We start from the raw sequence: 27,403 nt of genomic DNA on the forward strand, positions 1-27,403 counted from the left end.
GCCTGGTCTACACTGAGGGGGGAAATCAATCTAAGACACACAACTTCAGCTACAGGAATAGCATAGCTGAAGTCAACATAACTTAGAATCACTTACTTTGCGTCCTCGCAGCACGGAATCAACAGCCACCACTCCCCCATCGACTTTGCTTCCACCTCTCACCGAGCTGGAGTTCAGCAGTCAACAGGAGAGTGATCAGGGATCGATTTATCATGTCTACACTACATGCGATAAATCAATCCTCAATAGATCGATCGCTACCCACTGATCCAGCTGTAGTGTAGATGTACCCTAAGCAAGAGACCCTCAGCAATTTTCAAGAGAGCCACCAAAAAAAGAAAAAAAATTGAGAACCACTGCCTTAGCATATATTGTTCATTGCTAAACAACTCCAAGAGAACTTTTCTTTTAGGCTACATATGACTGTTGACGTTTTCCTTTAGGTATCCTTCTTGGAGACTAGTGGTCATACTCAGTGCCTCTAGTGCAATTTTGAAGCAGTATTTAATACGATGATCAATACCATGCTAATTCTGCACATTCAGGTAGGAGCTTGAAGCGGTTTAGCCCTGGCTGCTGTGCTCCAGCTGGACTGCAACCCCCCATTCAGGGACGTGCCGGGAATTATTGGACAGGCACCACAGAAGACCCACAGATGCACTGGTACTTCCAGCAGCTTGGAGAGGGTGCTAGCAGTCCAGCAGGAGCACACAGCAAGGCAAGTTAGTGGGACACAATTAAGTGAGCGCAGACAGTTGAACCCTTTAGATTTTAGGACAGATGATCCTTAAACAGCAAGCCCTGGAGGCCAGGAAATAACTTCAATCTAGATTCCAAGGTGGTCAATATGCATTCAGATCAGTAACTTAAAAATAAGTTACCCGAAGCCCCATTTCAGCCAGTGGCAGTGAGTCCAAGGAATTCAGACAGCAGCCACATTCTGTTTATAAAATAGTTTAAATGAGAACCCAGCTGGGGCCATTAGGCTGAGAGATTCTACAACAGAGGGAGATTTCAAAGAGTTAACACTGTATTGGTGCTTGGCTGAATTCACTGCTCAGCCACTTATTACAGTCCAACCCTATTTCTGCAAACATGCTTCCAAGTTTGGCTTAGCAGCTCACATGGCTGGTGACCCAGCATGAGGAAAGAAAGGAGATTGAGACAGTCAGGCTTGAAACTGCTGAGATGAGAATGATCCTAAGCACAGAGATCTGGAGTGGCAGCTGCACCTTGGATGCTGAAGGTTTCAGAAAGTCTGTAGGCCTGTGGGAGCTGAGGGGAAGACAGAAAGACAGAGGCAGAGTAAGTCTGTGCATGCACAGAAGCATGCAAAATGTGCTTCAGAGAAAGGCATGAGAGATGAAGGATGGTCCAGTGGTCAGGGCACTATCCTAGCATTTGGAAGTCCTGGGTTCAAGCCCTTGTTCTACATGTCCTGCGTGACACTGGGCAACGTCAGAGGGTTTATCCGCACTTGGAAATTTACCAGAATAATTATTCCAGAATACTGTATTCAGTATAAGACCCCCTGGGGACACTTATTCCAGAATAAGAGTGCTTCACAGGGAGCTATTCCAGAATAGATATTTTGGTAAATTGTCAAGTGTAAACAATGTCTTTTGCCTCTCTGTGCTTCCATCCCCCATTTGTAAAATAGGGATAAAAGTACTGCCTGACCTCATAGGGGCGTTGAGGATAAATACATTAAAGACAGAGGCCCTCAGGGACAGATATTTAAAGACATTTAGGCTCCTAAAGATGTGGACAGGCACTTTTGAAAACCCCAGTAGAAGCCTATCTTTAAATTCCTAATCTGTCCCTCAGCTACAACAGTAGTGGGGGTAGCCATATTAGTACAATACATAGAGCTCTCCTCAGGCAGCTACTCCTAGGGGTACGGGCAGAAGGACTAACACCACCTAGGGCAGAGACTATGAACATTTTCTCAAATCTTTTCCCACCAGATCTGGTGATTGTGGCCTTGTTTAAGCTCCCTTTTGCAGGAACACAAATGAGAAACTGGTTAGGCTAATATATGTATGTAAACTGTAAATGCAACTCGCAATGAATTCAGAGATCAGATAATATTGTCTACAGACTAATATTCAGAATAGGCTTTATTCTGTTCACTGATTAAACCAGACAATTTAGATTTACAGAGTGAGATTAAGATGTGGTTGCTTACTATACAATAGTATCTGTATATGCAAAGCTGAGTATTTAATAAAAAAGTCGTTATGTATTCATTTACTGTGCAAAATTAGTTTTAGCCATACTTAATATCATGTTATAGAAATGTGAATTTGCAGTACTACTGTCAGTGAACCTACTCCACTTAAATTTGCAGCATTATTTTGTTAGATAAAAACCTATCTTAAAAGAGCTCATTATCCTAATAGCCTTGGCCAGCATCAAGAATTTCTGAGGTTATACACCACCATTTCTAAGTTAGTAACACTAGCAACTAGAAGGGGTATGTTCTCACGTTAACCACACAGGACACATCAAATGTAGGTTCAGAAAGCAAAAGGCCCCAACCCATCAACTGAGATTAACCCTATCAATAGATCAGTGTTGTATATCTTGCTAGGTCTTGCAGTCATGTAGTGACTGCAGAAGACATGGGTTTGTTATATCAGTGCAAATCTCTCTTTTCTGCATTATTACATATTTGGGGGTCTCTTCAATATTTGCAATCAAAGCATTTTTTCCTTCTTTAACCATTAGGAAATCGTAATGGCAAGTCGCTCTCACTAATATCATCTTACCACCTGAAAGGCAGATTGTTATATAACAGGATTCTGACAACAAATTAATTTCCACAGGCGGCTTTATTTTAGGACTTCCAATTGCACTAATTTTGGTATTCAAAAAAAAAAAAAAAAATCTTGCCATGGAACTAAAAAGTAGATGGAGACAAACATTTCTGTAATTTAGGCCACTGATGCACACAGCACACTGCACTAGAAAGTTATAACACCATAACTCTCTTGCTAAAACAGTAGCTGTGCTACAGAAAATAATTCAGTGTTTATGGGGAAGAATATTGTCCCAATATTATGTAGCAGGTCATTAGTTTTGACCAGCAGTGTTACAGATACAGCTTTCAAGAAGCTATTTACAGCAGCTGATGTAGGAAAGTGATTCACAGTATTGGACTGACCAGCAGTGCTGCTTTGTCACAGCACCACACAACTCAGTCTTGGGGAAAAGGCTGAGATTGCAGGGGACTGTTGCCAATTGCTCTGTGTAGTTCCCATCCACCATTATTCAAGTTAACTACTGTGACTGCTTGTTAGTATTCTGTTAAAAGTTTAGAAGACAAGGGTTTAAAAATACAAACAAACAAAAACACCCTAAATCATGATGGTCTCATCATCTCAGGGTCTTCTCAAAGTAACATCTTGACTACACCTTGAGGGGAATGTACCAGTGGTGCAGGAATATTTGAAGGCCGTGTTCCAAACTCCAAGTGCTTTCCTAACCTGTAAATACAAACAACAGCCCGATTGCAATGCAGTGTATTGTATTCACTGTACATGCATGTTCAGTTCTTGCAATCTTTGGTAGGTCACTGCTGTGTAGTAAAATGTATCACTCAGCATCAAACAGCACAAGGAACTAACAGACAAACAGTAAGTCTCAAATCCAAATGGCAGTTCTGACACTAACTTGGTAAGTCACTTAACTTCTGTGCCTCAGTTTCCCATCTGTAAAATGGGGCTAAACCATACCTCTCTCCTTCCCACTAGTGTGAAGTGTATTATGCTTGCTGGTGCTAAAATACTGTTTTCAACATTACATCAATAGGAATATTGTTTACACATACAATGCAAACACATTTATAAAACCCAATAAGGAAAAATCTACAAGATCTCATGAAGATTCTGCTCTTCCTTTCACAGTAGTGACTCTGCATCAGAAACTCTCCTTAAACATTTAAGGAGATTGTAGATTTTTGGTAATAGGGCAACAAGAATAACTGGAATTCTAGCACTAGAGGGTTGGTTCTGAGTGAATACAATCAATCTGGAGTTATCCAGCTTCTCCAGAAGGAGCATTTTTATATTTTGGGTTAGCATTTTATGTGCAAGTTGAAATGGATGCTGCATGCATCTGACTCATGAAGAAAAGAATGTGGACTAGATCATGGGTAGTGCTTAAACAGGCACTGAGCTGCAGCTGGAAACACCCTTGTTGATTATTTACAGAAAGCTGATTAAAAAGTGTGAAGACAAAAATTTACAAGGTTCCAGACTTAGAATCTAATTTAGTTAGACAAAACAGGTCTAAGCAGCTGCATCCCAGGAAAGCGCCTTGGGGATGCAAAAGCAGAACTTTTATTATTCTGTCCTCCCATAATAAGAGAGCATAAGTAATGACAAGGGAAGCAGGCTCCCCATCCATCACTATGCTCCTGGGCCATCCTTTAACACAAGAATATGGAGCATACAAATCTTTATCAGACTCCCTGGCTGTCAACATACCACTCACCCAGAGCCCAAAATAAAACACTGGATTGTACATTTGTACTGAAAGTGTTCAACATACTCTCTATAAATTAAATATGTTTTTCAAACAGCGCCAAACTAAGCTCTGGGGTAAAGTTTTCAGAATAGTGATAGCCTCCCAGGAGCCTAAATGGCTAAGTCATTTCAGAATTCTTTACCCTCTCTCTAAAATTTCTTGTTTAATATTACCGTTTCCATTACACTTAAAGCCTTCAGCTAGCTAGTTTGAATGGTCAGCTATCAAGTGACACACAACATATGGAAATGTGCTTTTAAAGGAAATATACATTAGCCTGTTGTAGTTCACTACTCCATGCCCTGTTTAGTATCTTCTTTTCAATTATGCTGAAGTGCAATGCAAAAAAGGACCCTGAAGTAGTTCATCCCTTTTGAGAAACACTTATCTCTAGGTTAGCATCAGATGTAATAGCCCGATTTTATAAAGGGACTGGGAGGTTTACCAGAAGGTAAACAGAGAAAGAGCATTTTCCAGCCACTCAGGACAGGACTGGTCAGAACACAATGTCTCAACTGGCTCCCCTGCCTTCTCCTCATGTGAGCAGTTTACTTCTGTCAGATCAGACCACTGCTTTAAGCAAGGAGTCAGCAAAAAGTGTGAGGCATCTCAGGAAGACAGACGATTTATAGGAAGCTCAGCCAGGAAGGAGCTGGATATCTGACTAGAAAGGAGCAGTTTGCAAATGTCAGAAGATGGCCCATAAGAAAGAGGGAACAGGAGGCATTTTGACAGAGTCTACTCTTATTAGCCCAATCCCCAGCCACTCTGTACCTTACCACCCATCCCCTAGCTTTCAGTCCCAGACTTCAGACTCACTTTAGAGCATCAGGATCTGTGTATCACCAAACCACAGGATCAGCGTTAAGAAACTGCAGCCAATCAGCACTTACCCATTATCACTCAACGGCATGTGGGAACCGCTCAATCGTTTTTCAAGGCCATCTCTGCTCTTGTTCAGATACATGGATGAGGACATGGTGGGTCTGTTTGGAGACTGGTCATACACAAAGTTTCGACAAGATGCAAGTTTGGATTCCAGAGCCTAAAGCAAACAAACAGTTTGTCTGAGAGTTAAACAACAGTCTCTTCCCCAGCACAGGGCCCATGGAAGGATTTTCTAATAATTTACAAGGACTCCAATAGAAGCAGCTTTTAGCTACTAGTCCCAAATCTATACATGAGCTCTGAATTTGAAGGAAGAGGTGCTGGCGATACACAAGACTTTATGGCTTCAGGATCAGGCCCTTAAGTGTCTCATTAAATGGCAAAATTATTTTGTGTTTTGGGGGATGGGAAGGGGAAGAGAGAGGTAAAGGAGTTAGATCTTATGTTAAGGATGGAAAAGCAACTGAGTATTCTGTTCAGTTAAACAACAAGAGCCTCGACTTCCCTAGAGGTTAACACATCTTTTATAACTAGGGGCTGCTTTTATAAGTATCACTTCTTTATGAAACAAAATGTTCTTTCAAACCTTTTCCCCAAAGCCAACACACACCCACTTTGTGGCATGCCTGGGGTCTCCCGAACACATGACTTGAGCAGTAATCACCAACAAACTAGATTCTGCCTCAGGCACCATCAGGCACATCAAAGGAGGACTCAAGCAGAATTCCTCCTGGGCTGCATTTCTGCAGTACCACCCTTGGAGAGAGTGCAGGATATTCTCCTAGCATGGCACTCATACATACTGGCCTGCTCCACTTTTCCCTCCCCCACCCGCTGCTATTTCAGACACCTAGAAGGGAGAAAAGGCTATTCTGGCTGGCACACTGAGTGGGGCAAAAGCCACAGGAGGAAATGATTGGCCCTTGTTGAGGTACAGTCTATCTACGCAGAGGCCTAAGCTACGAATAAAGTTCACAATTTTCTAATCTCTTTAATGCAGAATTAGAGCTTGTTTGGATCCAAGTTTTGGTCTGAGTTCATCTGTCTGGTTTAACTCATTCAGTGGTACAAAGGGTTAATGCTGGTTTTCAGTCTCATAATACAAACATAGCTGCCCATCACCTTTCTGCATAGCTTTAGCTCAGGGGTCGGCAACCTTTCAAAAGTGGTGTGCCGAGTCTTCATTTATTCACTCTGATTTAAGGTTTCGCGTGCCAGTCATACATTTTAACATTTTTAGAAGGTCTCTTTCTGTAAGTCTATAATATAAAACTAAACTACTGTTGTATGTGCAGTAAATAAGGTTTTTAAAATGCTTAAGAAGATTCATTTAAAATTAAATTAAAATGCAGAGCCCCCCGGACCAGTGGCCAGGACCCGGGCAGTGAGAGTGCCACTGAAAAAAAATCAACTCGCGTGCCGCCTTCGGCACCCATGCCATAGGTTGCCTACCCCTGCTTTAACTAATGACTGAATCCTTCTTACCCCGACTTTCCGCAGTAAGTCTCCCACAATGTTCAGCGCAGATATCCTGGCAGCTGGTGTGAGAGGGGTCCCGCTGTAACTATCCTCAAAACCTTTGAGAGAGAAGAAAGGTTAATAAAAGGGATATTTTACTCATTATATATGAGAACTCTTAGTAGAATCTTAAGTATCCCCACCAGCACTAAAGAGAGATTGTAAATAGTGAGTAGCAATCTTCTCTCCTCTCTTTTTAGCTGAACTGCAATTCTCTTCATTCCCATTGGAAATATAAATCACTGCATCCTTCCGACAAGACAAGTTGCACTGAAGAGATGCTGAACTTTAATTTGCACTGGTTTTGAAAGAAGCTTTTAAGCCTTTAGATTTCATGAGAAGGGTTCTAGTCTGTCTCTGTAACTTGCAATGGAACCAGAGAGAAGAAAGACAGCAACTAAAAAGACAGGTCATCCAGAGATGTTCACATGACCCAAAGCTTTATTGACCCTATTGCAAGAATTCCTGGATCCTCTCTCTCTTGTGTGAACATATAACATAGCAAGTGCTTCCAGCTGGAACACAGGATTTTAGGCTAAAAGTACCAGTCAGGATATACACATACTTTAACCACTTACTAGAACTGTAACGCTAAATTATTAGTGTCAGACACTAGATCACAAGAAAACACTCACAGTTTATGCGTGCACACACAGTACAGTGAAGTCCCCTAAACAGAATTTCTATTCCTTTCTACTCAATTTAAAGAGTCTGGGCAGGTGTAATTGGGAGTTATTTAAATTTTTAGTGCTCATAAAAATGAGCAACTAGTACCATTGGTGAGAGCCCATATTTTATAATTTGGTACAGACAAGTCTCCCGTTGCTCCAGAACGAAGCAGCTGTAAAGTAGCAACCTCAATCTCTAACTGGCTAATACAAATGAGTGTGTCCGCTGAGACCTCCAATCTCCTTTCTACCAAACTCATGCAGATTCAGGGACGGTTAAAGAGTGCAAATTATAACCTAGTGAACTACCTTGCTCTGGAAGGTGTTTTGTTTTTTTTTTAAGCTCATGTTTAATACAACATGGGTGAGTTATAATGCACTGGCTATAAATCTACCCAAACATTCATACTGAACCCATGACAGGTATTCAAAATAGATTACTGTCCTTCAATGCGTTAAACACTTCAATACCTGTCATGTTCAGTTCCACATTTCTCAACTTCTTCTATAGTCAGTAGTTTGATAGAAATTCAACGTATACCAGGAACAGTGAGTCTAGACTGAAAAATTACTCAAGTATTGGTATCGTGCAGTAACCTTACATTAGCAAATGCCAGTCACTCTTACCTCTTCTAAATGTTCCTGGGGTGCTTATACTGACACTGGGTCCCCTATGAACTGCAGGAGTTGAAGGCACAGATAAGGTTGCTTGCACAGCTGTGTCCGTCCTTTCTGTCTCCAATGTACTTCGTATTGATGTTTTGGGTTTCTCCTGTTTCTGCTGAACTGCAAGCTCTTGCCTTAAGTCTAAAGGAGAAGAAAAAGGTACAAAGCATTTGGATACATGTCCCAATCCGAAGCTATAGGTGCAAGAAGTGTTTGTGTGTTGTCAAAGAACACTGTTAACATTGATTGCTCCAGAGCAGGGGTGGCTAACCTGCGCCTGAGAAGCAGCAGCCAGAATTTACCTATGCACATTGCCAAAGAGCCACAGTAATACATCAGCAGCCCCCCCATCAGCTCGCCCCCTCCTGCCAGCAGCCCTGCTGATCAGTGCCTCCCCTTCCTTCCCCATGCCCCCTGTGGCGTGCAGGAGGCTCTGGGGAGAGAGGGAGGAGTGAGGGTGTGGCAGGCTCAGGGAAGGGGGCAGGAAGGAGCAGGGGTCTTGGGGGAAGGGCTGAAGTAGAGGCAGGGCCTGTGGCAGAGTCAGAGGTTGAGCAGTGAGCACCCCTTTGCCTGGGTATATTGGAAAGTTGGCGCCTGTAGCTGCAGCCCCAGAGTTGGTGCCTATACAAGAAGCCACATATTAACTTCTGAAGAGCCACATGAGGCCTGGAGTTGCAGATTGGCCACCCCTGGCGCCGGAGTGTTTCACCGCCACAGTTGAAAAAAGAAATCACATTCAGCTTCCAAAGAACATGCACACTCCAGCCAACACCCCACCAATCTTGGCACTAGCCTCTTATAACTGGCTCAAAATCCCAGATTCCAGAATGGCAGATCAGCAACTAAGCTTTGTTGGGACAGTGTAACACCCCCAAGCTTATGATCCCTCCCCTCCCTGCCACCTCCTCCCCAAAACAAGCACAGATCCCTCCCTCTCATTGTTACCTAGTTGTAGGTTTTTCTACGGTGCTTATTTTCCTAGTAACAGATCACTGCACAATTGTGAATGAACTTCTCCTCCCTAAATCTATGTAAAACGGGGAATTTAGTATCCCTGCTTTACAGATGGGTTACTGAGGCACAGAGAGGTGAGGTGACATGTCCAAGGCCATGTGAGCTCTGTGACAGAACTGGAAAGAGAACCCAGTTCTCCCAATTCCTTGTCCAGTTCTTTAGCTACAAAATCACCCTTCCTCTCTTCTGGTGCTACTGCTACAGACAACAATCAGGAAACTAACTGCTGAAGTCGTGGAGGGGAATCAGCACTCTTTCACGCTGTCTGTGTTACACACTGGCTCTCCATATTACACTGTCCCTTTATTCTCCTTACTGGTCCCGCTCTCATCACAGAAGTTAACAAATGCAACAGAGATATTGTCAAAATTCATGTCCTGTCAGTTCACAATGAAGTGGGCAGTCAGACTATATCCCCCCCAAGCCAGTCAGCTTTTCTTATTGCTTTAAAACACAGAGGCAATAGCAGAGAAGAGAGCATTCTGGAATATATCTCGGCCTGCATGGTCTGCTATAGAATGACAGCAGTACTTCAGAGGAGCCGGCTGGACAAGGCTACAAGTTCATTGGGCGTTTCTACAAGTCAGAAGAATATTTAGAAAATGCACCTGATCTAGTTAAAAGCTCACTGACGAAACACTGAATTCTACAATGTTTTTTCAAAGCATGCTTCCGATTTGTAGAAATATGCCAAAAGCTAGAATACCACCCATCCTGCTCTCCCTAAGCATCAGGGTAGGACAGAGAGAAGAGCAGCATGCAACTACTATCCAAGACAAGAGCCCAGACAGGATCTCTGTTCCATCAAGGAGAGTGAAGCTTCCATCGACAGCATTTCTAAGGTCTCTCTCTTCTTACTATCTCGACACCATATTCAAGGGGAGGATTTAATGAAAACTTTGGAAGGCGGGTGGACAGGGCTGTATATAAATCAGTTAGTTAACCTCTGGCTTCATCTTTCAATCGCTGCACTGATTCCAGGAGATTCTCTTTCTCATCTAGCTCACTCTCCAGAAAAGCATTTCTTTCAATGGCCTGGTTCAAACGCTGTTCGAAGTCCTCCAGAGACATTATAGTGGCTCTGTGTGTAGAAAAATAATGTAACAGAAGTCATTAGGTTCCTAGCACATCTAAAGCATCAACTTGGATGCAAAGAAACTGCGGTATTTCTGGTGTGAGACGCTCCGATGTTTTAATTTCAAGCTTGTAAGAAATTGACCAGCCTCACATTCCACTCACCCACTTGTAGGAAGGCAGCAGCTCAACACCTGTAGCAAGAGCAGACAGTACCACAGTGCTAACTGGCACAGCATAGAAATGGACATGCTCAGTTCTGCTAACTTCACAGAAGAGAGCAAGAGCTGGGTAGGGAAGGGTTAAGAGCATCCGCTTTACCTTTTTGCTCTTTCCAAGTCATCATTTGCTTGCTCGAGTTCTCGAATGTACTTCTGTAGTTGATCTTTAATAGCTGTCGTCTGTGCCAGGTCATCTTCTAGCGCAGAGATCTGCTGGTAGCCTTCTGAATGCTGCATTTCAATTTTTTCCTGACCAAAGATAAATCAACCACTACATCAGGGATTTAGCACCGCACAACCCCTTCCTTCCTTTCTGCTCTGCTGTGCTTACTCAGCCTTTCCTAGTCAGAAAGAAGGCGGTCCTGCTAGGCCATCTTAGAGCTACCACCTTTCACATGGGTTAAAACCAATAAAGGACAGACGCTAACCTCTTTCCATCAAGCCAGACCTCCGCAAGCCTAACCCAGGAGCAATCTTCTTGGTTGCTGGGTGGGAGGGCAGGATCTCTCTTCCTCACTCTCTACAGGTAGGGAGCTAGGAAATCTAGCCTCACTCACCTCCATCACAAACTGCTCCCTACTCTCGTGAGTGCTTACGCTAGTTCTCTCTCTTTCTCCTTCCCCATTCCTGCCCTTCATGGGGAGGAAGCAGTTCTATCCTCTGTAGGGAGTTGGGATTATCAGTGGTTCTCTCTGTGGGAGAGGCAAAAGACAACACCATCTCATATGCTCATAGATGAGCTCTCAGCTCTCTCTGAGGCACACATAGGTACCAGACAAACAGTGCTTCCTTCTTCTACCCAGGACCAGGCAGAGCACGATCAGTGTGCTTCAGCAGCGCCATGCAGACAGCACACCACAAGAGAGTCTAGACTCCATGAAGGAGGAAAGAAGAGTGCCTATGTTACTAATAGGGCATTTTTTAAAGAGGATGTCAATATCCCTTTAGGGCAGAGACACAATGTAGCCTATATTGCAAAAATTTATGCACCAAAACCTTGGCACTGGATCACCTTAATATGCCAATTCCTTTTTCTGTGGTCTCAAGATTACCATCTATTAACATATCTAAAGCATTTATAAACTGTAGGATCTAAGCGTAACAAACTAAAGTCACTGAAAACAAATCCACATACTGGAATTAAAAAGTTGAGACAAAGCAAGGCCTGTAGCCTATTTTTTACTTATTTAAAGAGCGCTATTTCAGTGTGTATTAAGTGGTACAGAGACAATGAAGTTGGGGAAATATCTTCTTTTAATTGAAGAAATTCTGTATTGATTAGGGAGCAAAAGTGTTTGGAATTTCTTGGATAGTTACTAGTCTAACTTAAAAGTCAAACACAGAGCCCAATTACCTATAGCCAGTCACATAAGATTCACTAAACAAACCCTCTGAGGCATTGTTTCAAATTAGCGTGACCTGTATTTCGGAGGGAAGAAGAGAAAGCACAGAGGGCAGTCTGGGAAGCTCAAAGCCATGAACGGCATGGCCCTGGCAAACTTGGTATTGTTGACCTAGAAGTAGACGCGAGTCCTTGTTAATAATGCTGCTCAACAGCTTCATGAGTTTAAAGCTTCTCTCTTGAACTGATTCAAACAAAAGACAGAACTGCTAAGTTTGGGCCTTTGTTTTTAGCGAATTGTAATAAATAGTCAGCTGATTTGCTCATCAATGGAGACACTGTTTCTTCACTTGCAGGCTGCTAGTGTCGTTTTCAGTCTGCATGACTAAGCCAATTGTTAAAGAGTTTGTGTCACACAGAATATGTTTTAATCAAGTTCTTTGCAGTGGAGAACAATAATTCTTCCCCCCTAATGCAGTATGTTTATTCTCCACTTTTGAGTCAATTTTTATTATTTCTATCCCAAACTGCCCTGGTAACATTGCTTCTCATCTTCGCCCCATGGCCAAGGAAGAATTTATTCTTTCCTCATGGGAACTGATTGCAAGTTTTATTTTTGCAGAGATATTTTTCCTCCTCTTCTCCAAACATGTCAGCTTGAATGGGTTTATGTGGCTTGTGTGACCAATTAGGCCAACATTCCATATAAAAGGTTACATGATGAGTACTGTAAGGGTGTTTATATGGGATTTTGTTTTGTTTTAAAACCACATGTTGTAATAATAGCAATGTCTGGATTTGTTTTGGGTTGAAATAAACAAAGTTCCCACAAAGTTAAGAAAAACAGTATCTTAAAAGTGGACTAGAATTCTTTAGTATCCCCTTTTGATGTTTCTTACCTAGTTACTGTACTTGCGTAAGCAACACATATAGCAAAACCCAGGGGTTTCAAAAGTTACATTTGACTCCTGTTAGCTCAGTACTGGATCCAATTGAGTAAAGTATATCTAATTAAATTAATCTCTGTCTCCACAGATATTGAACTGGGCCTTGGAAAATGCTAAGCAGTTTTACTAGATTTTTAGACAGCTGATGTTTAAAATGATTATTTGCAGATTAGCTACAAAATGCCAACAAGATTATTTTTGAAAAGGAATTAAATTTTGGTGACAAACTTTTGTCAAGTTTATATTAATTTAATGCAGTTCTTTAAAAGTTGTCAGTTGTGTGTGTGTGGGGGGGGAGGATTTGGTTGTTTCTTTTTGTAAAGGATTATATTCAGCATCTTGTACTTGTTGGAAACTGAAGCAGATTAACTTCTTTTTATTCTGTAGCATTACAGCCCAATGGCATCACCATCTCATGTTCCATCATTACTATCTCCCAAGATATTCTTGCCAAAAAAAAAAAAAAAAAAAAGTTTATGATACTCCCTACTAAATAAAATACTTAGCATTTTTTCCTTAGAGATCTTAGAAAGCACTTTTTGCAAGTTCATTATCCCATATCACAGATGGGGAAAACCACATTCAGAGAGGTTATACACAACTGGCAGAAGTAATTTACAGACATTTTCAGAGCCAGAAATAGAAAACAAGTCTCCCAACTCCCACTGGTTCATGCTTCCTCCTAATTAGAGATTAGGTACCAGTTGACATTTAGACACGAGTCACAACTGCTACTGTTTTTTTTAAATGGACTTATTCCATTATTCAAGTGCAGCAGCTAAGCACAACTGACTTTCCTTCTCTTGGATCTTGACAATATCATAGAATCATAGGTTAGAAAGGACCGCAATGGTCATTAAAGCCTGGTCTACGCTGGGTGTGCGTGGAGGAAAATCAATCTAAGTTACGCAACTTCAGCTACATGAATAACGTTAAGTTGATGTACTTAGATCAACTTACCGTGGTGTCTTCACCACGGTGAGTCGACCGTTGCCACTCTCCTGTCAACTCTGCCTGCCCCTCTAACGGAGCTGGAGTGCAGGAGTTGAGGGAGAGCGCGTAGGGATCAATTTATCGCATCTAGACTAGACACGATAAAACAATCCCCACTGGACTGATCGCTGCTCGCTGATCTGGCCAGTAGTGAAGTCTCACCTTAGTCTCACCCCCTGCCAAGATGCAGGATTTGTTGTGTCTAAACCATCGAAGATAGATAACTATCCAGCCTCCTTTTGAAAACATCCACTGAAGGAGCTTCCACAACCTCCCTCAGCAGTCAATTCCATCGTCCTACTGTTCTTACAGTTAGGAAGTATTTCCCAAGATTTAATCTAAATCTGCTGTACTGTAGTTTGAACGCACTGCCCCCTGTCCTGCCCTCTGTGGCAAGAGCGAATTTTATTGCTTTGGTCTATTATATGAGCCTATACAAGAAAGAAAGACAGATAGAAATGGAAGGATGACAGAGAAATAAAGTATCATACTTATACACAGTGCTGAATTCTACTACAAACGTAAGGGTTCTCCCATCTGGAATCCATCCTGAAATATAGCCAATGTCTTAACAAACAGATGGCTAGTAATATTAACTACAGTATTCAGATCTAAGAATGGGGCAATATACTGATATTTTCTTATTATCAAAGCAAACTATTGCTGCAATTTGTTGATAAACATCTTTCTGAACACCACATTTCTAAAGCTGCAGCTCCATATTTCCCTGATCATCTGCCCACACACTGCCCTTTCTCTGCTGTTCCTTTACCTTAATTGACTCCAGTTCCATTCGAAGGCGATTGTTTTCCGATAGAAGGTCTCGATTTCTGAATTCCGTTTGTTGCAGCTGTGTCTCCAATTCTGCTTCATATTCTCGGCTCCCTTCTTGGAACTCACGCAGTTCCTCCTGTGTATTTTCTGCACTGGAGGCACAATTCCAGCCACAAAATTAGTTGGGTTCATTTTAATAAAACAAGGAAATTCCGTTCACCTTAGTATAAATGTATGACAAAATAAAATGCTCCTCTAATACAACTGAAGGATCTATGCCTGCCTGTCACCTATACATGTTCAGAAAGGAAAATAAGTGATTGTATGAAAATGCCTTTCTATAGTTACATCATATTTGCTCACCTTCACTCTCACAGCAATCTGTCCTGGAACAGAGGATTACAAACAACCCAGTCCATCTTTATGTTAACAGAGTCCGAGACAATGATAGGACACACCTACATTTATGCACCATAGCCTCAGTGATGCTCACTTGTCTGCAAATTTAAGCTATTTATATTAAATATTCACCTGGGTGAAAACTGATTTGCAGAAGTTTTATACAAGAGATTAAAGGCAAACGAGCCTGTCTTCAGAGTTCATTCAAATATTGCTACAATGATTAAGAATAGATAGGAATATTGACCAACAACAGGCCACCTCAAAGCCTGATCCCAGGAGGGATCCACTGACAGCAGGATCGAGCAATCTGATTTGCAAACCTTAAAAATTAACAATTTGACATATTGAGTCATAAAAATTCCATCTACTCTGACACAGTTTGAACTGGAAAGAGATGCAGAGAAGACTCTCTGCCACTGCTAGGAGTTCACTCCTGCTCTGGATGGTGCTGAACCATCCCTACTTAGCCAATATATTCCTGACTCAAACATATTTTTGAAAGGTTATTTCAATCTTGCTTTTGGAATGCTGCATGCGGCAGACATCAAGGTCTATTGCCCCTGCTGGCTTCCTCTACACAAAGAGAGACTACATAGCCTTAGAATCTATTAAGGATGTCAATTAAATCTCAGTTAACTCATGCGATTAACTCAAAAATGTATCGCCATTAATCACACTGTTAAACAACAGAATATCAATTGAAATTTATTAAATGTTTTGGATGTTTTTCTACATTTTCATATATGTTGTATTCTGTGTTGTAATTGAAATCAAAGTGTATTTTTTATTACAAATATTTGCACTTCAAAAATGACAAAAATAATATTTTTCAATTCACCTCATACAAATACTGTAGCGCAATCTCTGTCATAAAAGTGCAACTTACAAATGTAGATTTGTTTTGTTTTGTTTTTTGAGTGCAATTATGTAACAATGTAAAACTTCAGAGCCTACAAGTCCACCCAGTGATTGGCTGAATAAGAAGTAGGACTAAAACAAACAAGTTGTTTACATATGCAGGAGATAATGCTGCCCTCTTCTTATTTACGATGTCACCAGAAAGTGAGAACAGGCATTTGCATGGCACTTTTGTAGCCCGCATTGCAAGGTATTTACATGCCAGATATGCTAAACATTTGTATGCCCCTTCGTGCTTCGGCCACCATTCCAGAGGACATGCTTCCATGCTGATGATGTTCATTAAAAAAAAAAAAAATGCGTTAATTAAATTTGTGACTGAAGTCCTTGGGGGAGAATTGTATATCCCCCTGCTCTGTTTTACCTGCATTCTGCCATATATTTCATGTTACAGAAGTCTTGTATGATGACCAGCACGTTTGTTTTAAGAACACTTTCACCGCAGATTTGACAAAATGCAAAGGAAGTACCAATGTGAGATTTCTAAAGATAGCTACAGCACTCAGCCCAAGGTTTCAGAATCTGAAATGCCTTCCAAAATCTGAGAGGGACCAGGTGTGGAGAATGATTTCAGAAGTCTTAAAAGAGCAACACTCCGATGCGGAAACTACAGAACCTGAACCACCAAAAGTGAAAATCAACCGTCTGCTGGTGGCATCTGAGATGATTAAAATGAACATGTGTCGGTCTGCTCTGCTTTGGATCGTTATTGAACAGAATCATAGAAGATCAGGGTTGGAAAGGACCTCAGGAGGTCATCTAGTCCAACCCCCTGCTCAAAGCAGGACCAATCCCCAACTAAATCATCCCAGCCAGGGCTTTGTCAAGCCTGACGTTAAAAAACTCTAAGGAAGGAGATTCCACCACCTCCCTAGGTAACCATTCCAGTGCTTCACCACCCTTCTAGTGAAAAAGTTTTTCCTAATATCCAAAATAAACCACCCCCACTGCAACTTAAGACCATTACTCCTTGTTCTGTCAGCTGCTACCACTGAGAACAATCTAGATCGGTAATGGGCAAACTTTTTGGCCCAAGGGCCACATTGGGGTGCAAAACTGCATGGGGGGCACAGACTTCCCCACACGGCCCTCCAAACAGCCTGGCTCCTGCCCCCTATCAGCCCCTCCCACTTTCTGACCCCTGATTGCCCTCCCTCAGAACCTCCCACCCATCCAACACGTCCTTTCTCCTTGTCCCCTGACCACCCCTTCCCGGGACTCCCGCCCCAACCATCCCCCAGGACCCTACCCCCTATTAACCCTCCCTGCTCCCTGTCCCCTGACTGCCCAACCCCTATGCACACCCCCGCCACCTTACAGGCCCCCCCGAGACCCCACCCTCTATCCAATCCCCCTGTTCCCCATCCTCTGCTCCCCCACAAACTTCTGCCCCATCCAACCGCCCCGACTGCCCTCCAGGACCCTCTGCCCCATATCCAACCCCCGGCCCCCTTACTCTGCTGCTCAGAGCATCATATCTGGAGCCACGCCTCCCAGCTGGAGCCACACATACTGCCACACTGCCCTGCATGAGCATGCAGCGCTGCCGTCCAGAGCGCTGCCTGCACGGCGGTGTGGCTGCGGGGGAGGGGGGACAGTGGGGGAGGGGCTCGGGGCTAGCTGCCCAGCCAGGAGCTCAGGGGCCAGGCAGGATGGGCCCACGGGCCGTAGTTTTCCCACCTCTGGTCTAGATCCATCCTCTCTGGAACCCCCTTTCAGGTAGTTGGAAGTAGTATCAAATCCCCCCTCATTCTTCTCTTTCTGCATGAGCCCATTATCAGCATGGACACATGTCCCCTGGAATGGTGGTTGAAGCATGAAGAGACATATGAATCTTTAGTGCATCTGGCATGTAAATATCTTGCGACGATGGCTACAACAGTGCCATGAGAACATCTGTTCTCACTTTCAGGTGACATTGTAAACAAGAAGCGGGCAGCATTATCTCCTGCAAATGTAAACAAACTTGTATGCCTGAGCGATTGGCTGAACAAGAAGTAGGACTTGTGGGCTCTAAAATTTTAGTCTGTCTTATTTTTGAAGGCAGGTTTTGCACATAATTTTACATTTCTAAGTTCAACTTACATGATAAAGAGATTGCACTGTAGTACTTGTATGAGATTAATTGAAAAATTATATTTTGATTGTAAGTATTTGCATTGTAAAAAAATAGTAAGTGAGCACTGTACTTTGTATTCTGTTGTAATTGAAATCAATATATTTGAAAAAGTAGAAAACACTGACAAATATTTAAATAAATGGTATTCTATTATTGTTTAAAACAGTGAAAAATAGTGGCGCAATTAATTTTTTTAATCGCTTGACAGCCCTAGATTCTGTTAATTTTCCTGGAGAACTGTAGCCTCAGGCTCTTCTACACAGATTTCATCATCCCACTAGAAGTTCCTAGAATGAATTACAGGATCTAGAGCATACTAGAAAGACAAATTATGAACATAAATTCATTGCCTTTACCATTGTTTATATTTCATAGCCAGTTCTTTCCAGTAGCTGGTTTCTTCTTCCACTGACTTGAAGTGATTTCCTTCCAAGTCTTCCATGGTGAAATCCCTAGACGTCTAGAAATCTTGTTTCATGTTTTCCTGAAAATTAAGAAGTTGCAAATTTAGAAGTTAGCATTTTCTTGTTACTGCATTATCCCCTTGCTTCTTCCTGTGGAATTATCCCCAAGGCATAGTAGAAGCAACCTCATCTTTGGATACATTTAAAACCAGATTGGACAAAGCACTGTCAAATATGCAACATGCCAGAGGGAGGACTAGATCGTTTAATAGGGATTTTCTCTCTCATGTGTCTCTGAATCTATTGAAGGTTGGCACCCCATGAGTTTACCTTCACCAAGTGTCTTCCCCTCCCTACCTGTCTAAATGGTACTGGTCAACAGAACATTAACAGACATTCCTAGCGTAAGCGGTAGGTACAGAAAGCATCTGAGGAGGGAGACACCCCAAAACAAACGCTACCTAGTGAGAGAATGAGGGACACCCTGAGAAATGCAGAAAGGCCATGTGAGCAACAAACCAAATGCTCTGTTCTAAGAGAAAATGCAACTAAGTTAGACTTTAGCAAACCCACAGACACGGCAGGTGCCCCTGAAAATACAAAGGAACGTCACTAAAACATACAAAGGATCCAGGGATAACGATTTCCTTAAAGGTTTCAAAAGTGCCTATGTGATTTAGGAGCATAGAAATCTAAGTCACTTAGATACTTTTTAAATTTTACCTTTTATCTAAACTCTAAGACACTATAAAGTACAGAATGCAGATGCCCTCTGGGTTATGCAAACCTGACTTACGCAAATTCGCACTTATGGAAAAAGTTCCATAAGCTAGAAATAGAGGGCTTGTTTGTTTGGTTTTTTGGTGTAGTGGTCGGGTATACATTTCCAGCTTATGCGAAATTCGAGTTACGCAAGGCATTCCGGAATGGAATGCTTGCGCAATCTGGGGAGCATCTGTAGAAATGTAATGCTACAGAACTGCTATAACTCTGAAGCCTGTGATGCGCCATAATAAATGCATTAAAGTAAAACTGGTTTTGTGCGAGTTAGTCACAGGGCTTGTCTACACTCACAGAGCAGTTGCGCTTCTCTAGTGCTTAGTGAAGCTTCTCCCATACGCGTAGAGGGAGGAGGTGGTAGATATGTCAACGGGAGAAGACCTCCAATTGACAGAGCCCTGTCCACTCTAGCGATTAGGTTGGGTTTTCCACACACCCCTGAGCGATATAATTATACCAACAAACATTGGCAGCGTAGACCAAGCCTCAGAGTGGAGAAAGGTCACAATTAAGGCCTCTAGACAGTCTGCTCTGTGCAATGTTGGGCAAGGCAAGGATTACACAGAGGCTGACATTCTAAACCTAATCGCAGCCTTCACAGATTGAAGACCATAAATAAAGGTGGAGCCTGGCTCTTCATTTACAAAATCAGGCAGCAGAAATACTGGAGCTGCAGAGTCAGCAAGCCAACTCCAAATTTTAAAGTCTCAGCTTTAGATCTGTTTATTAATAAGCCAGTAAGTCTCCAGATGGCAAGCTTAAAAGGAGAAAGCTCAAATACATTCAAAGCCATCGATGACCATTTGAAGATTTTTCCAGTCACACTGTAGAGCCTGATCCTGCATTTCACATGCACCCTAAACTTCCAATTTCAACTGGAGTTTTTGGTGAGCAAGAAATGCTGGACTGGACCTTGAAAAAAGGATTATATGATTAAAGAAATCTTATATCCACAAATTATAAAGCAGGTGAAATACAATAGCTCAGTGGCCCCATTTCACCTTTCCCTTCTCCAGTCAGCTAAAAGTACTATCAAAGACAATCTAAGCTTTCACACGCCCTGACATCCGAGGCATACACAGATACCAGGTCTTCATGGCTTGTCCCACCATTTGTTAAAATCTTTGTGCAACAGTTTCAAAAGCATCTAAGCCCCAGATTCGTAAAGGTATTTTAGGCATTGCTTTGTTTGGCATTGCCATGCCTAAGTCCATTTTCAAAAAAGTGACTTGGACAATTAGAAGCCTGAGCCTCATTGAAAATCAATGCGACTTAGGACCCTAAGCACCTAGGTCACTTTTGAAAATGGGACTTGGCTGCCTAAATTACTTAGGCTTTACAAGGCTGAATGGACCACCACATGAGCACCTTTAAAAATCACAGCCTAAGTCCCCACTTGACACTCAAAAGGAATTAGACACTTCTGAACACCTTTCCTTTAAATACCTGGGGGGGGACGGGAGGGGCTGGAGGAAGTGGGGAAAACGTGAAAGTGTTTATAAACCAGAACTCATGAGGAGTTTGGTTTGTTTAAAGGGACCAGAGAAAAAAAACAAAATGTTAATAAGACAAGAGGTTTACACCTTTCTGCAAACAAACAAGACCACCACACTTGACCTAGTGATATTTACTGAAGAAGTCTCGGGGCTTCCAATCGTGGATATATTTATGGAAATGTATGGAAAAAGCTAAGAATGGGATTGTGGGAAGCACTGACTCACTCCAAATTATATTCATGTCTTGTAATGGGAAACTAGACCATGCACAATTAAGATTCTCGCTTTATTTTTAGTAAGTTGAAAGTGCCTTTGATTTTAACAAGCATTTCACATGCTCAACGCTCTGCACAAACATTAATTAATCCTCACACCACACTTGGGAGGTGGATAAGTTTTAGCCCCATTTACAGACGGGGAAGCAGAAAGGGAGAAGGAAAGCCATTGGGCCACAGGTCAGATGTGTCACTCAGATTAGAAATCAGGAGAGGCCAACCCCCAGTACTGTGCTCAACTCACCAGAAAAAGACAACAGACCACATCATCCCTTCAGTGGGTGTTTTCCGCACACTCAGAACAGGTACTTTCCAAATTCCATTGAAGGCTGGGGCAAAGGTTACACTCTTATCTTACTCCCACCCCTCAGGGAAGTGACAGGGTTTGGCACACAGAAACCACATATCTTGGCAATGTGCTGGAGGCGGAAGCCACCTTCAGAGTGGTCTGGGTCAGGTTCCCAAGGTGTAAAAAGATGTGGGAAAAGCAAAGGTGGTTTTATGGAAGGAAGGATCATCTTGCAGTAAGTGTACCTGACCAGGACTCAGAAAATTTGCTGTTTTATTATCAGTATTATTCCCAGTTCTGCCACAGTTTTCTTGTGTGACCTTGGGCAAATCAGTTAATCCCTCAATGTCTCCATCCCTATCAGCGATAATACATGCCTACCTTATACGGTATTGGAAGGATAAACCCATTAACATTTGTGTAATGATCAACTACTACAGCAATGAGGCAAAGTAAGTAGCTAGACAGATAAAGGCACCTTCACATCTCCCTAATTCTGGCCCCAGCCTGTGCTGCAATTTAGAGTAACTCTATGCCAACAGGAAAACAAGGACATCCTGTGGGGAAAGTCTATGCCCACTTACCCCACTGGAATGGCATAAGGGGCTCCAGTGTAAGAGAGAATCAGTGCTCCTGACTTCACGCTGCCTCTTAGTACTCTTTCCACAGGGTCACAAGCAGCCACTGCCCCAAGATTTACCATAAGTGCGGGAAGGAAACAAATTAATGCTAATACCATTGAACATACTGACTGATTTGTCGTCCTCCCCACAATTTCAGCCCTGACCTTCTAATGGAATCAGAACCACACACAACTTGGAAAGCCTTCCACAAGGTGTTTGTTCGTTCATTGCGTGCACATGGGAGAGAAATGATGCTGTGCAAGTTGTGCTCCTCTTTTTCTGTGCCTCCTATAACCCTTGATTCCACATAGATGAGGGATGTGATCTGGCCCAAAGGAGGCTTAAAAAATATTTCAATAGAGACTTCTCTCCTGTTGGTCAATTTTTTTCCGCTAAAAATATTGGCTAACATGAAAATGACTCGGTAGAGCACCTTCAGATTTACATTGTAGTGTGCACTTTCCTAACAGATTATAGATAAAACCTCCAAAAGTTTGGTGTTTGAAAAATAAAAGGGTTGAATCCTTCACCACCACGACCCAGTCTTGATGGCAAAAAGGGAGTGTTTTGAAAGTGTATTATTTTAATACAATTGCAAAGTCCTCTTCAGGCTCGCTTACAGGCATTGTCTAGCCTAGGGCTTAGAAGTGTGATGGTATATCAAGCTAGGTGACTGGATCTAATTAATACTCTCTTAAAATTCTAGTCAAGACAAAGGAATGGTATCATATTTTAGGGTCCTGCTAAACTCAACCTAGCTTGCCAGTTTAGCAAATGCTAAAGATGACATGCCTCATCTAGATTAAATTACAAACACATTAGTTAGCACATATCAGCTAACACAAGAAGACATTACACCTTTAAATGCTAGTCTAGAGAAGGCCACGGTTGGGTTCGGTAAATGTGAAATCTGATTCCACTTGCAGAGCTTGGCATGTAACAACAAATCTCATATATTAAGTTCTATGAAAGACAGTGGGCTGTATAAAAGTACCTCAGATGCACAGGAAAGCTCAGACATGTGGAACAAGCCCAGTGGTACAGGATTCAGAGTGGACACTGTGAAGAGGATGCAATGTAGGCATGAAACCTGAAATATTCTCAACATCCTTTTCTAGAGAGTTTGTCTTTGTGGAAATTAAAACACTATGCATATGACAAGGAAACACCATTTATGCACTGAGCTGCAGAAAGTCATCAACTACAATTCAATGTGACCTTTGCAAAGGAAAGGATACCAACTAGTGTTAATACATGCAAATCATTCCTCCCTCAGTCCCAAATACACATAAAGGATTTAAAAATAGACAAGTTTCAGAGCCAAAAGCAACTTTTTAGACTTGGAACATTCAGGGAAGGAATAGGAAAAAGAGGAAAGAGATTCAATACCTAACCTCTTTCTGGATTGGGTTGGCCAGGAAAGAAGATAGGTATACGTGAGCAATTACATAAGGTTGCATAGAACCTCTGAACTTTCTTTTTTCCAAAGACCCTGATCTTTGGGTCTTGGGTACTGTCAGAATGGCCATTCCACACTTCCTCCAGGAACCTAGTATATGCTTAGACTGCAGTTCCAGCCAGCCCGCGGAGTGTACTTTGGGAAAAGATCCTATCTTGGGGTCAGCCCAGCACTCACATAAAACAGAGTTCAACATTAACATATACTGATTCTCATGAATTCCAGGACAGCAATTCCCCTGGCCAATTCATGAGATGCACTAATGGGCCCAAAGGAACCTGTATTCAGACAGCGAATAAATTAGACACAATTGAGAGTACGGGGGGTCTTCAGGAATAGGGCCCTCTGGACTCCTCTTCCTCACAGCCACAAAGACATGGAGCCAAAAGCCCTGCAATCTGCAAGCACAGCTCTTACTGGCTGCTCAATGGGAGTTCAATATACTTACATTAAGGCTGGATTTGCTCTAAAGCCTGTTTGCCCTACATGGTGATAGGTATTTTGGGGCCAGGAGAAAGGGGGAATTTCTTTTTAGATTTCTAAGGGCTTGTCTACATAAGGAAATTTACTGGCAGATCTATTTTGGTCTAATTATAGTATTACAGTTATACCAATATAATTCCCTGTGTGGATACATATTTCAGAGTAAGCATCTACACAGGGAATTATACGGGTATAATTGTAGCAATACAATTATATCAGCATAGTTCTGCCAGTAAATTTTCCCATGTAGACAAGCAGTAAGGTACACTCCCCAGGCATCCTCTGGGACCATACATGACTGGAACACGCTTTGTTCCATTATATCTATTCCTAAGTAATGCCTACAGTAGACTAGTTTCAAACTAATGTAGAGACTGCAAGTACATGTTTAAAACTTCCCTCCATTGGTTACTACAAGGTAACATGATGTGACATGAACTGTTTTTCTACAGTTCCATGTCTCAGGTGCATGCCTCGTGCCAGCAGTGAAACAAGAACTGCATTAATATATTCCCACCATGTCTTACTACTAGCCATTTCACGCAAGGCCCTATCCAAGCATAGAGGGCACGTCAGGTGCTAGAGATATTTAGGGCAAGACTTACAAGGCAGCCTAAACTGCAAAGGGAAAAGTTTGCTCAAAAGAAAACTATCAAATTTGGTCCAAAACTTAGGTTGCCAAAAACAAGGTTTAATGAGACTTCAGACCAATCAAAATGTTTCCATGAATCTTCTGTTTTCTTTTTCAATGCCAAGAAAAACAATTTGTTTGCCACATGTGAACAAGCAACTGCCTCCCAAGCGCCCCCTCATGGTCAGAGATGGCTATGCAGGAGCACTGTCTCAGCTGCCCTGTTAAACTAACTACTGTACCAAACAAAGCCTTCCCTGGTTCTGCCACACCCCTTCACTGGGGATATCCCAGGCCTTTCCTTAAACAGGGTTCCCTGCTGGGAGTGAAGAAGTTGTAGCAGTCTCTGTCCCTCAGCATCTCTTCTCTTTCATTGATAGCTTCCCGATGCTCTCTATCGGTTCTTCCATACCCAGATGGTTCTACTAATTAAACCCCACACCTCATACCAAGTGTGGTGGACAGGGCTAATTGTATGGGGTTGTCCAGTGGAGGCAGGCCACCATTACACAACTAAAGCACACAGAATTATACATTACACAATTTTGTAGTTTTGTTGAGAGGAGTGTTTTACCAGCATTTTGCTCACAATTTTTTATTGCCATCAAAAACATAAGGTTATAACTTTATATAATGCACAGAGTTCGGCTACACTTCATTTGTTTTCACACATGTAGAAACCAGAAGGAAAGACTTGGCCATACTTCCTGCTTGTAAGCAGCACAGCTGGTTACAGACATTACAAAATCTCTATCATGCAGAAACTAAAGTTTTCGGGGGGGATGGGGTAAACTTCTGCAGTGAGAAAAGTTATGTTTACGTGTTTCGCTCCAGGAAGTGACACAGTACTGCAAGATACTAGTTCATATCACCATGGCATAGACCAGGCATGCGAGCTGATTTTCAGGGGCACTCATACTGCTCAGGTCCTGGCCACTGGTCCAGGGGGGCTCTGCATTTTAATTTAATTTTAAATGAAGCTTCTTAAACGTTTTAAAAACCTTATTTACTTTACATACAACAATAGTTTAGTTATACATTATAGACTTACAGAAAGAGACTTTCTAAAAACGTTAAAATGTATTACTGGCATACGAAACCTTAAATTAGAGTGAATATATGAAGACTCAGCACACCACTTCTGAAAAGTTGCCAACCCCTGGCATAGACGATCTTCAAAGTAATTTTAGTATGAGGATTGAAAAACTGTAATCAGAGTCAGAGCTGATCAAACTCAGGAGAACTCTATACTGGATTCTAATAGAAGATTGTATAAACCAGTTCAAAACAGCTCTGGGACTTAAATATATGTTAAGGATCTATTTAAATTGGTTAACAATGTCAGCAATGAAGTTACATTCAGAGCAGTTCCATGTCCCCCTAAAAAACCCTAGAGGGTAGAACACAAGGACCCTCTGAAAAGGTAAGAGCAAAGCACTCGCAGGGGCCAAACTTTTATAGAATCCATAAATTCTGTTTGGACAAGTAATTTGTTCCACAATCAGGGCAAGAGGAGAACTAAGTTCATATGGGGAATCTTCCTCTAACATCAGAAAAGAAGTTCTTTTGTCTCACAGAAAAAAAGGTTTTCACACTCACAAAGTTACCCAAGTTACCAAAACTTCCAGCAGCTTCCCATACTGGGCTTCATATCACATCAGGGACTATTTCCTTTTGTTTAAATGTTACAAAAAGGGAGAAAGAGGTCATCCCAAAGAGAAGGCCAGTCTGAGGAGGTTATCATTGCATGGGAGTATCTCTGCAAAAAGGGCTAATTTTTTTTAAAAAAAGGCTTTTCAAAAGTTCAAGTACTTATCCAAATCCAATACTTTTGAGTCTTAAACTGTCTTAAGGAAACTCAGCAGAACAGGCAAATTCTCTCCTGAAATACCTATTTGTTCCTTGATGCTTCCTGGCCTCAGACAGAGAGGCCGTTCTCACAGCAGTAGGGGCTTCTGATTCTATTGCCAGATCAACCCAGAAAGGGAAATAAACTACTCCGGACATTTCCAAATCTCGACAAAACATAAAAGTCCAGTTCCAGAAATAGTCTAAGGTGCAGGTTGGTAGTTAGGGGTGGGAGCGATGGAGAAAGTACAGGGTATTTATTTTGTCCCAGTGGGCTTACCCGAGTCCATGCCCCCTGCTGCCTCAGAGAAGGAGAAAGGAAGAGAGCGATGCAAGCAGGATGTGGACACAGTGGGCAGTTGTTTCCCCCGCCTCACAATAGGATGCAACCCTCACACTGCCACGTGGAAACCCCCCTGTCCTGTCCTGTCCCGTCCCGTCCCGTCCCCACACAGCAGTGGCAGCCACACGAGGAGATGGGAGAGGAGGATCCTAGGAGTTTGTCCTCCCCAAACTTCCAAGTGACCCAGCAAAGCCCTGAACACTCACCACTTCCGCAGGAAAAGCAGCCAGCTCCGGCCACTGCCACCTTCCATGCAGGGTACAGGCACCTTCTGCCACCCTCCTATAGCCACCGGCCGGGACTAGTACGAATCGAAGCTCCTACGCTGCGCAGGTCTCAGTGCCCCCATCCGAACCATTACAACCAAACTCTACCCAACACCCTATTGGCTGCGGGGTCACGTGGCCTGAAGAGGCTCCTCCAATCAGCTCCGGTAGAGAAACTTTTGTCTTTCGAATATTTTGTTTGTTTGTTTGTTTTTTTACTTTTCAGTTGCAGCCGGGCCGATGGACGAAGGTGCCAGTGGGACAGGGCTCTGAGCGCAGGGCATGGTGCAGGACCACCCCAGGGATCTCAAGCAGACCTCCACCCTTTAAGCAAGGCAAGATACGGTGGGGCTATGAAGACTCGATGTACTGGGCAAGCAATATACTTCAGCAAGCTGCAATGCAACTTGGGAGTCTTCAGCTTTTCTCCTC

The 27,403-nt window shown here is 42.5% G+C and overlaps 1 protein-coding gene across 1 annotated transcript; it reads right to left on the minus strand.

Annotated features, from left to right (window-relative positions):
• Positions 1 to 390: 390 nt before the first annotated feature.
• Positions 391 to 27,087, minus strand: NDE1 (nudE neurodevelopment protein 1). Its single transcript, XM_050967763.1, has 10 exons — positions 26,912 to 27,087; positions 18,431 to 18,558; positions 14,634 to 14,787; positions 10,680 to 10,828; positions 10,229 to 10,365; positions 8,232 to 8,411; positions 6,904 to 6,995; positions 5,424 to 5,575; positions 3,418 to 3,488; positions 391 to 1,275 (listed from the first exon to the last, which is right to left on the minus strand). The coding sequence occupies exons 2-10, from the start codon at positions 18,514 to 18,516 to the stop codon at positions 1,250 to 1,252; spliced, it is 1,047 nt and encodes a 348-aa protein (XP_050823720.1). The 5' UTR covers positions 18,517 to 18,558; positions 26,912 to 27,087; the 3' UTR covers positions 391 to 1,249.
• Between the last annotated feature and the right edge of the window lie 316 nt (positions 27,088 to 27,403).

Source organism: Gopherus flavomarginatus, chromosome 9, assembly GCF_025201925.1.
Source record: "Gopherus flavomarginatus isolate rGopFla2 chromosome 9, rGopFla2.mat.asm, whole genome shotgun sequence".
NCBI lineage: Eukaryota > Metazoa > Chordata > Testudines > Testudinidae > Gopherus > Gopherus flavomarginatus.

Bases quoted from the DNA above. Each gene is read 5' to 3' on its own strand.
- NDE1 (XM_050967763.1), bottom strand. From the start codon at position 18,516: ATGGAAGACTTGGAAGGAAATCACTTCAAGTCAGTGGAAGAAGAAACC. The intron at 8,412-10,228 runs GTTAACTAACTG...CTTCTCCTTTAG, and splicing joins ATTGAAAGATGAAGCCAGAG to ACTTAAGGCAAGAGCTTGCA. The intron at 3,489-5,423 runs GTAAGTGCTGAT...TTGTATTTACAG, and splicing joins ATGCCGTTGAGTGATAATGG to GTTAGGAAAGCACTTGGAGT.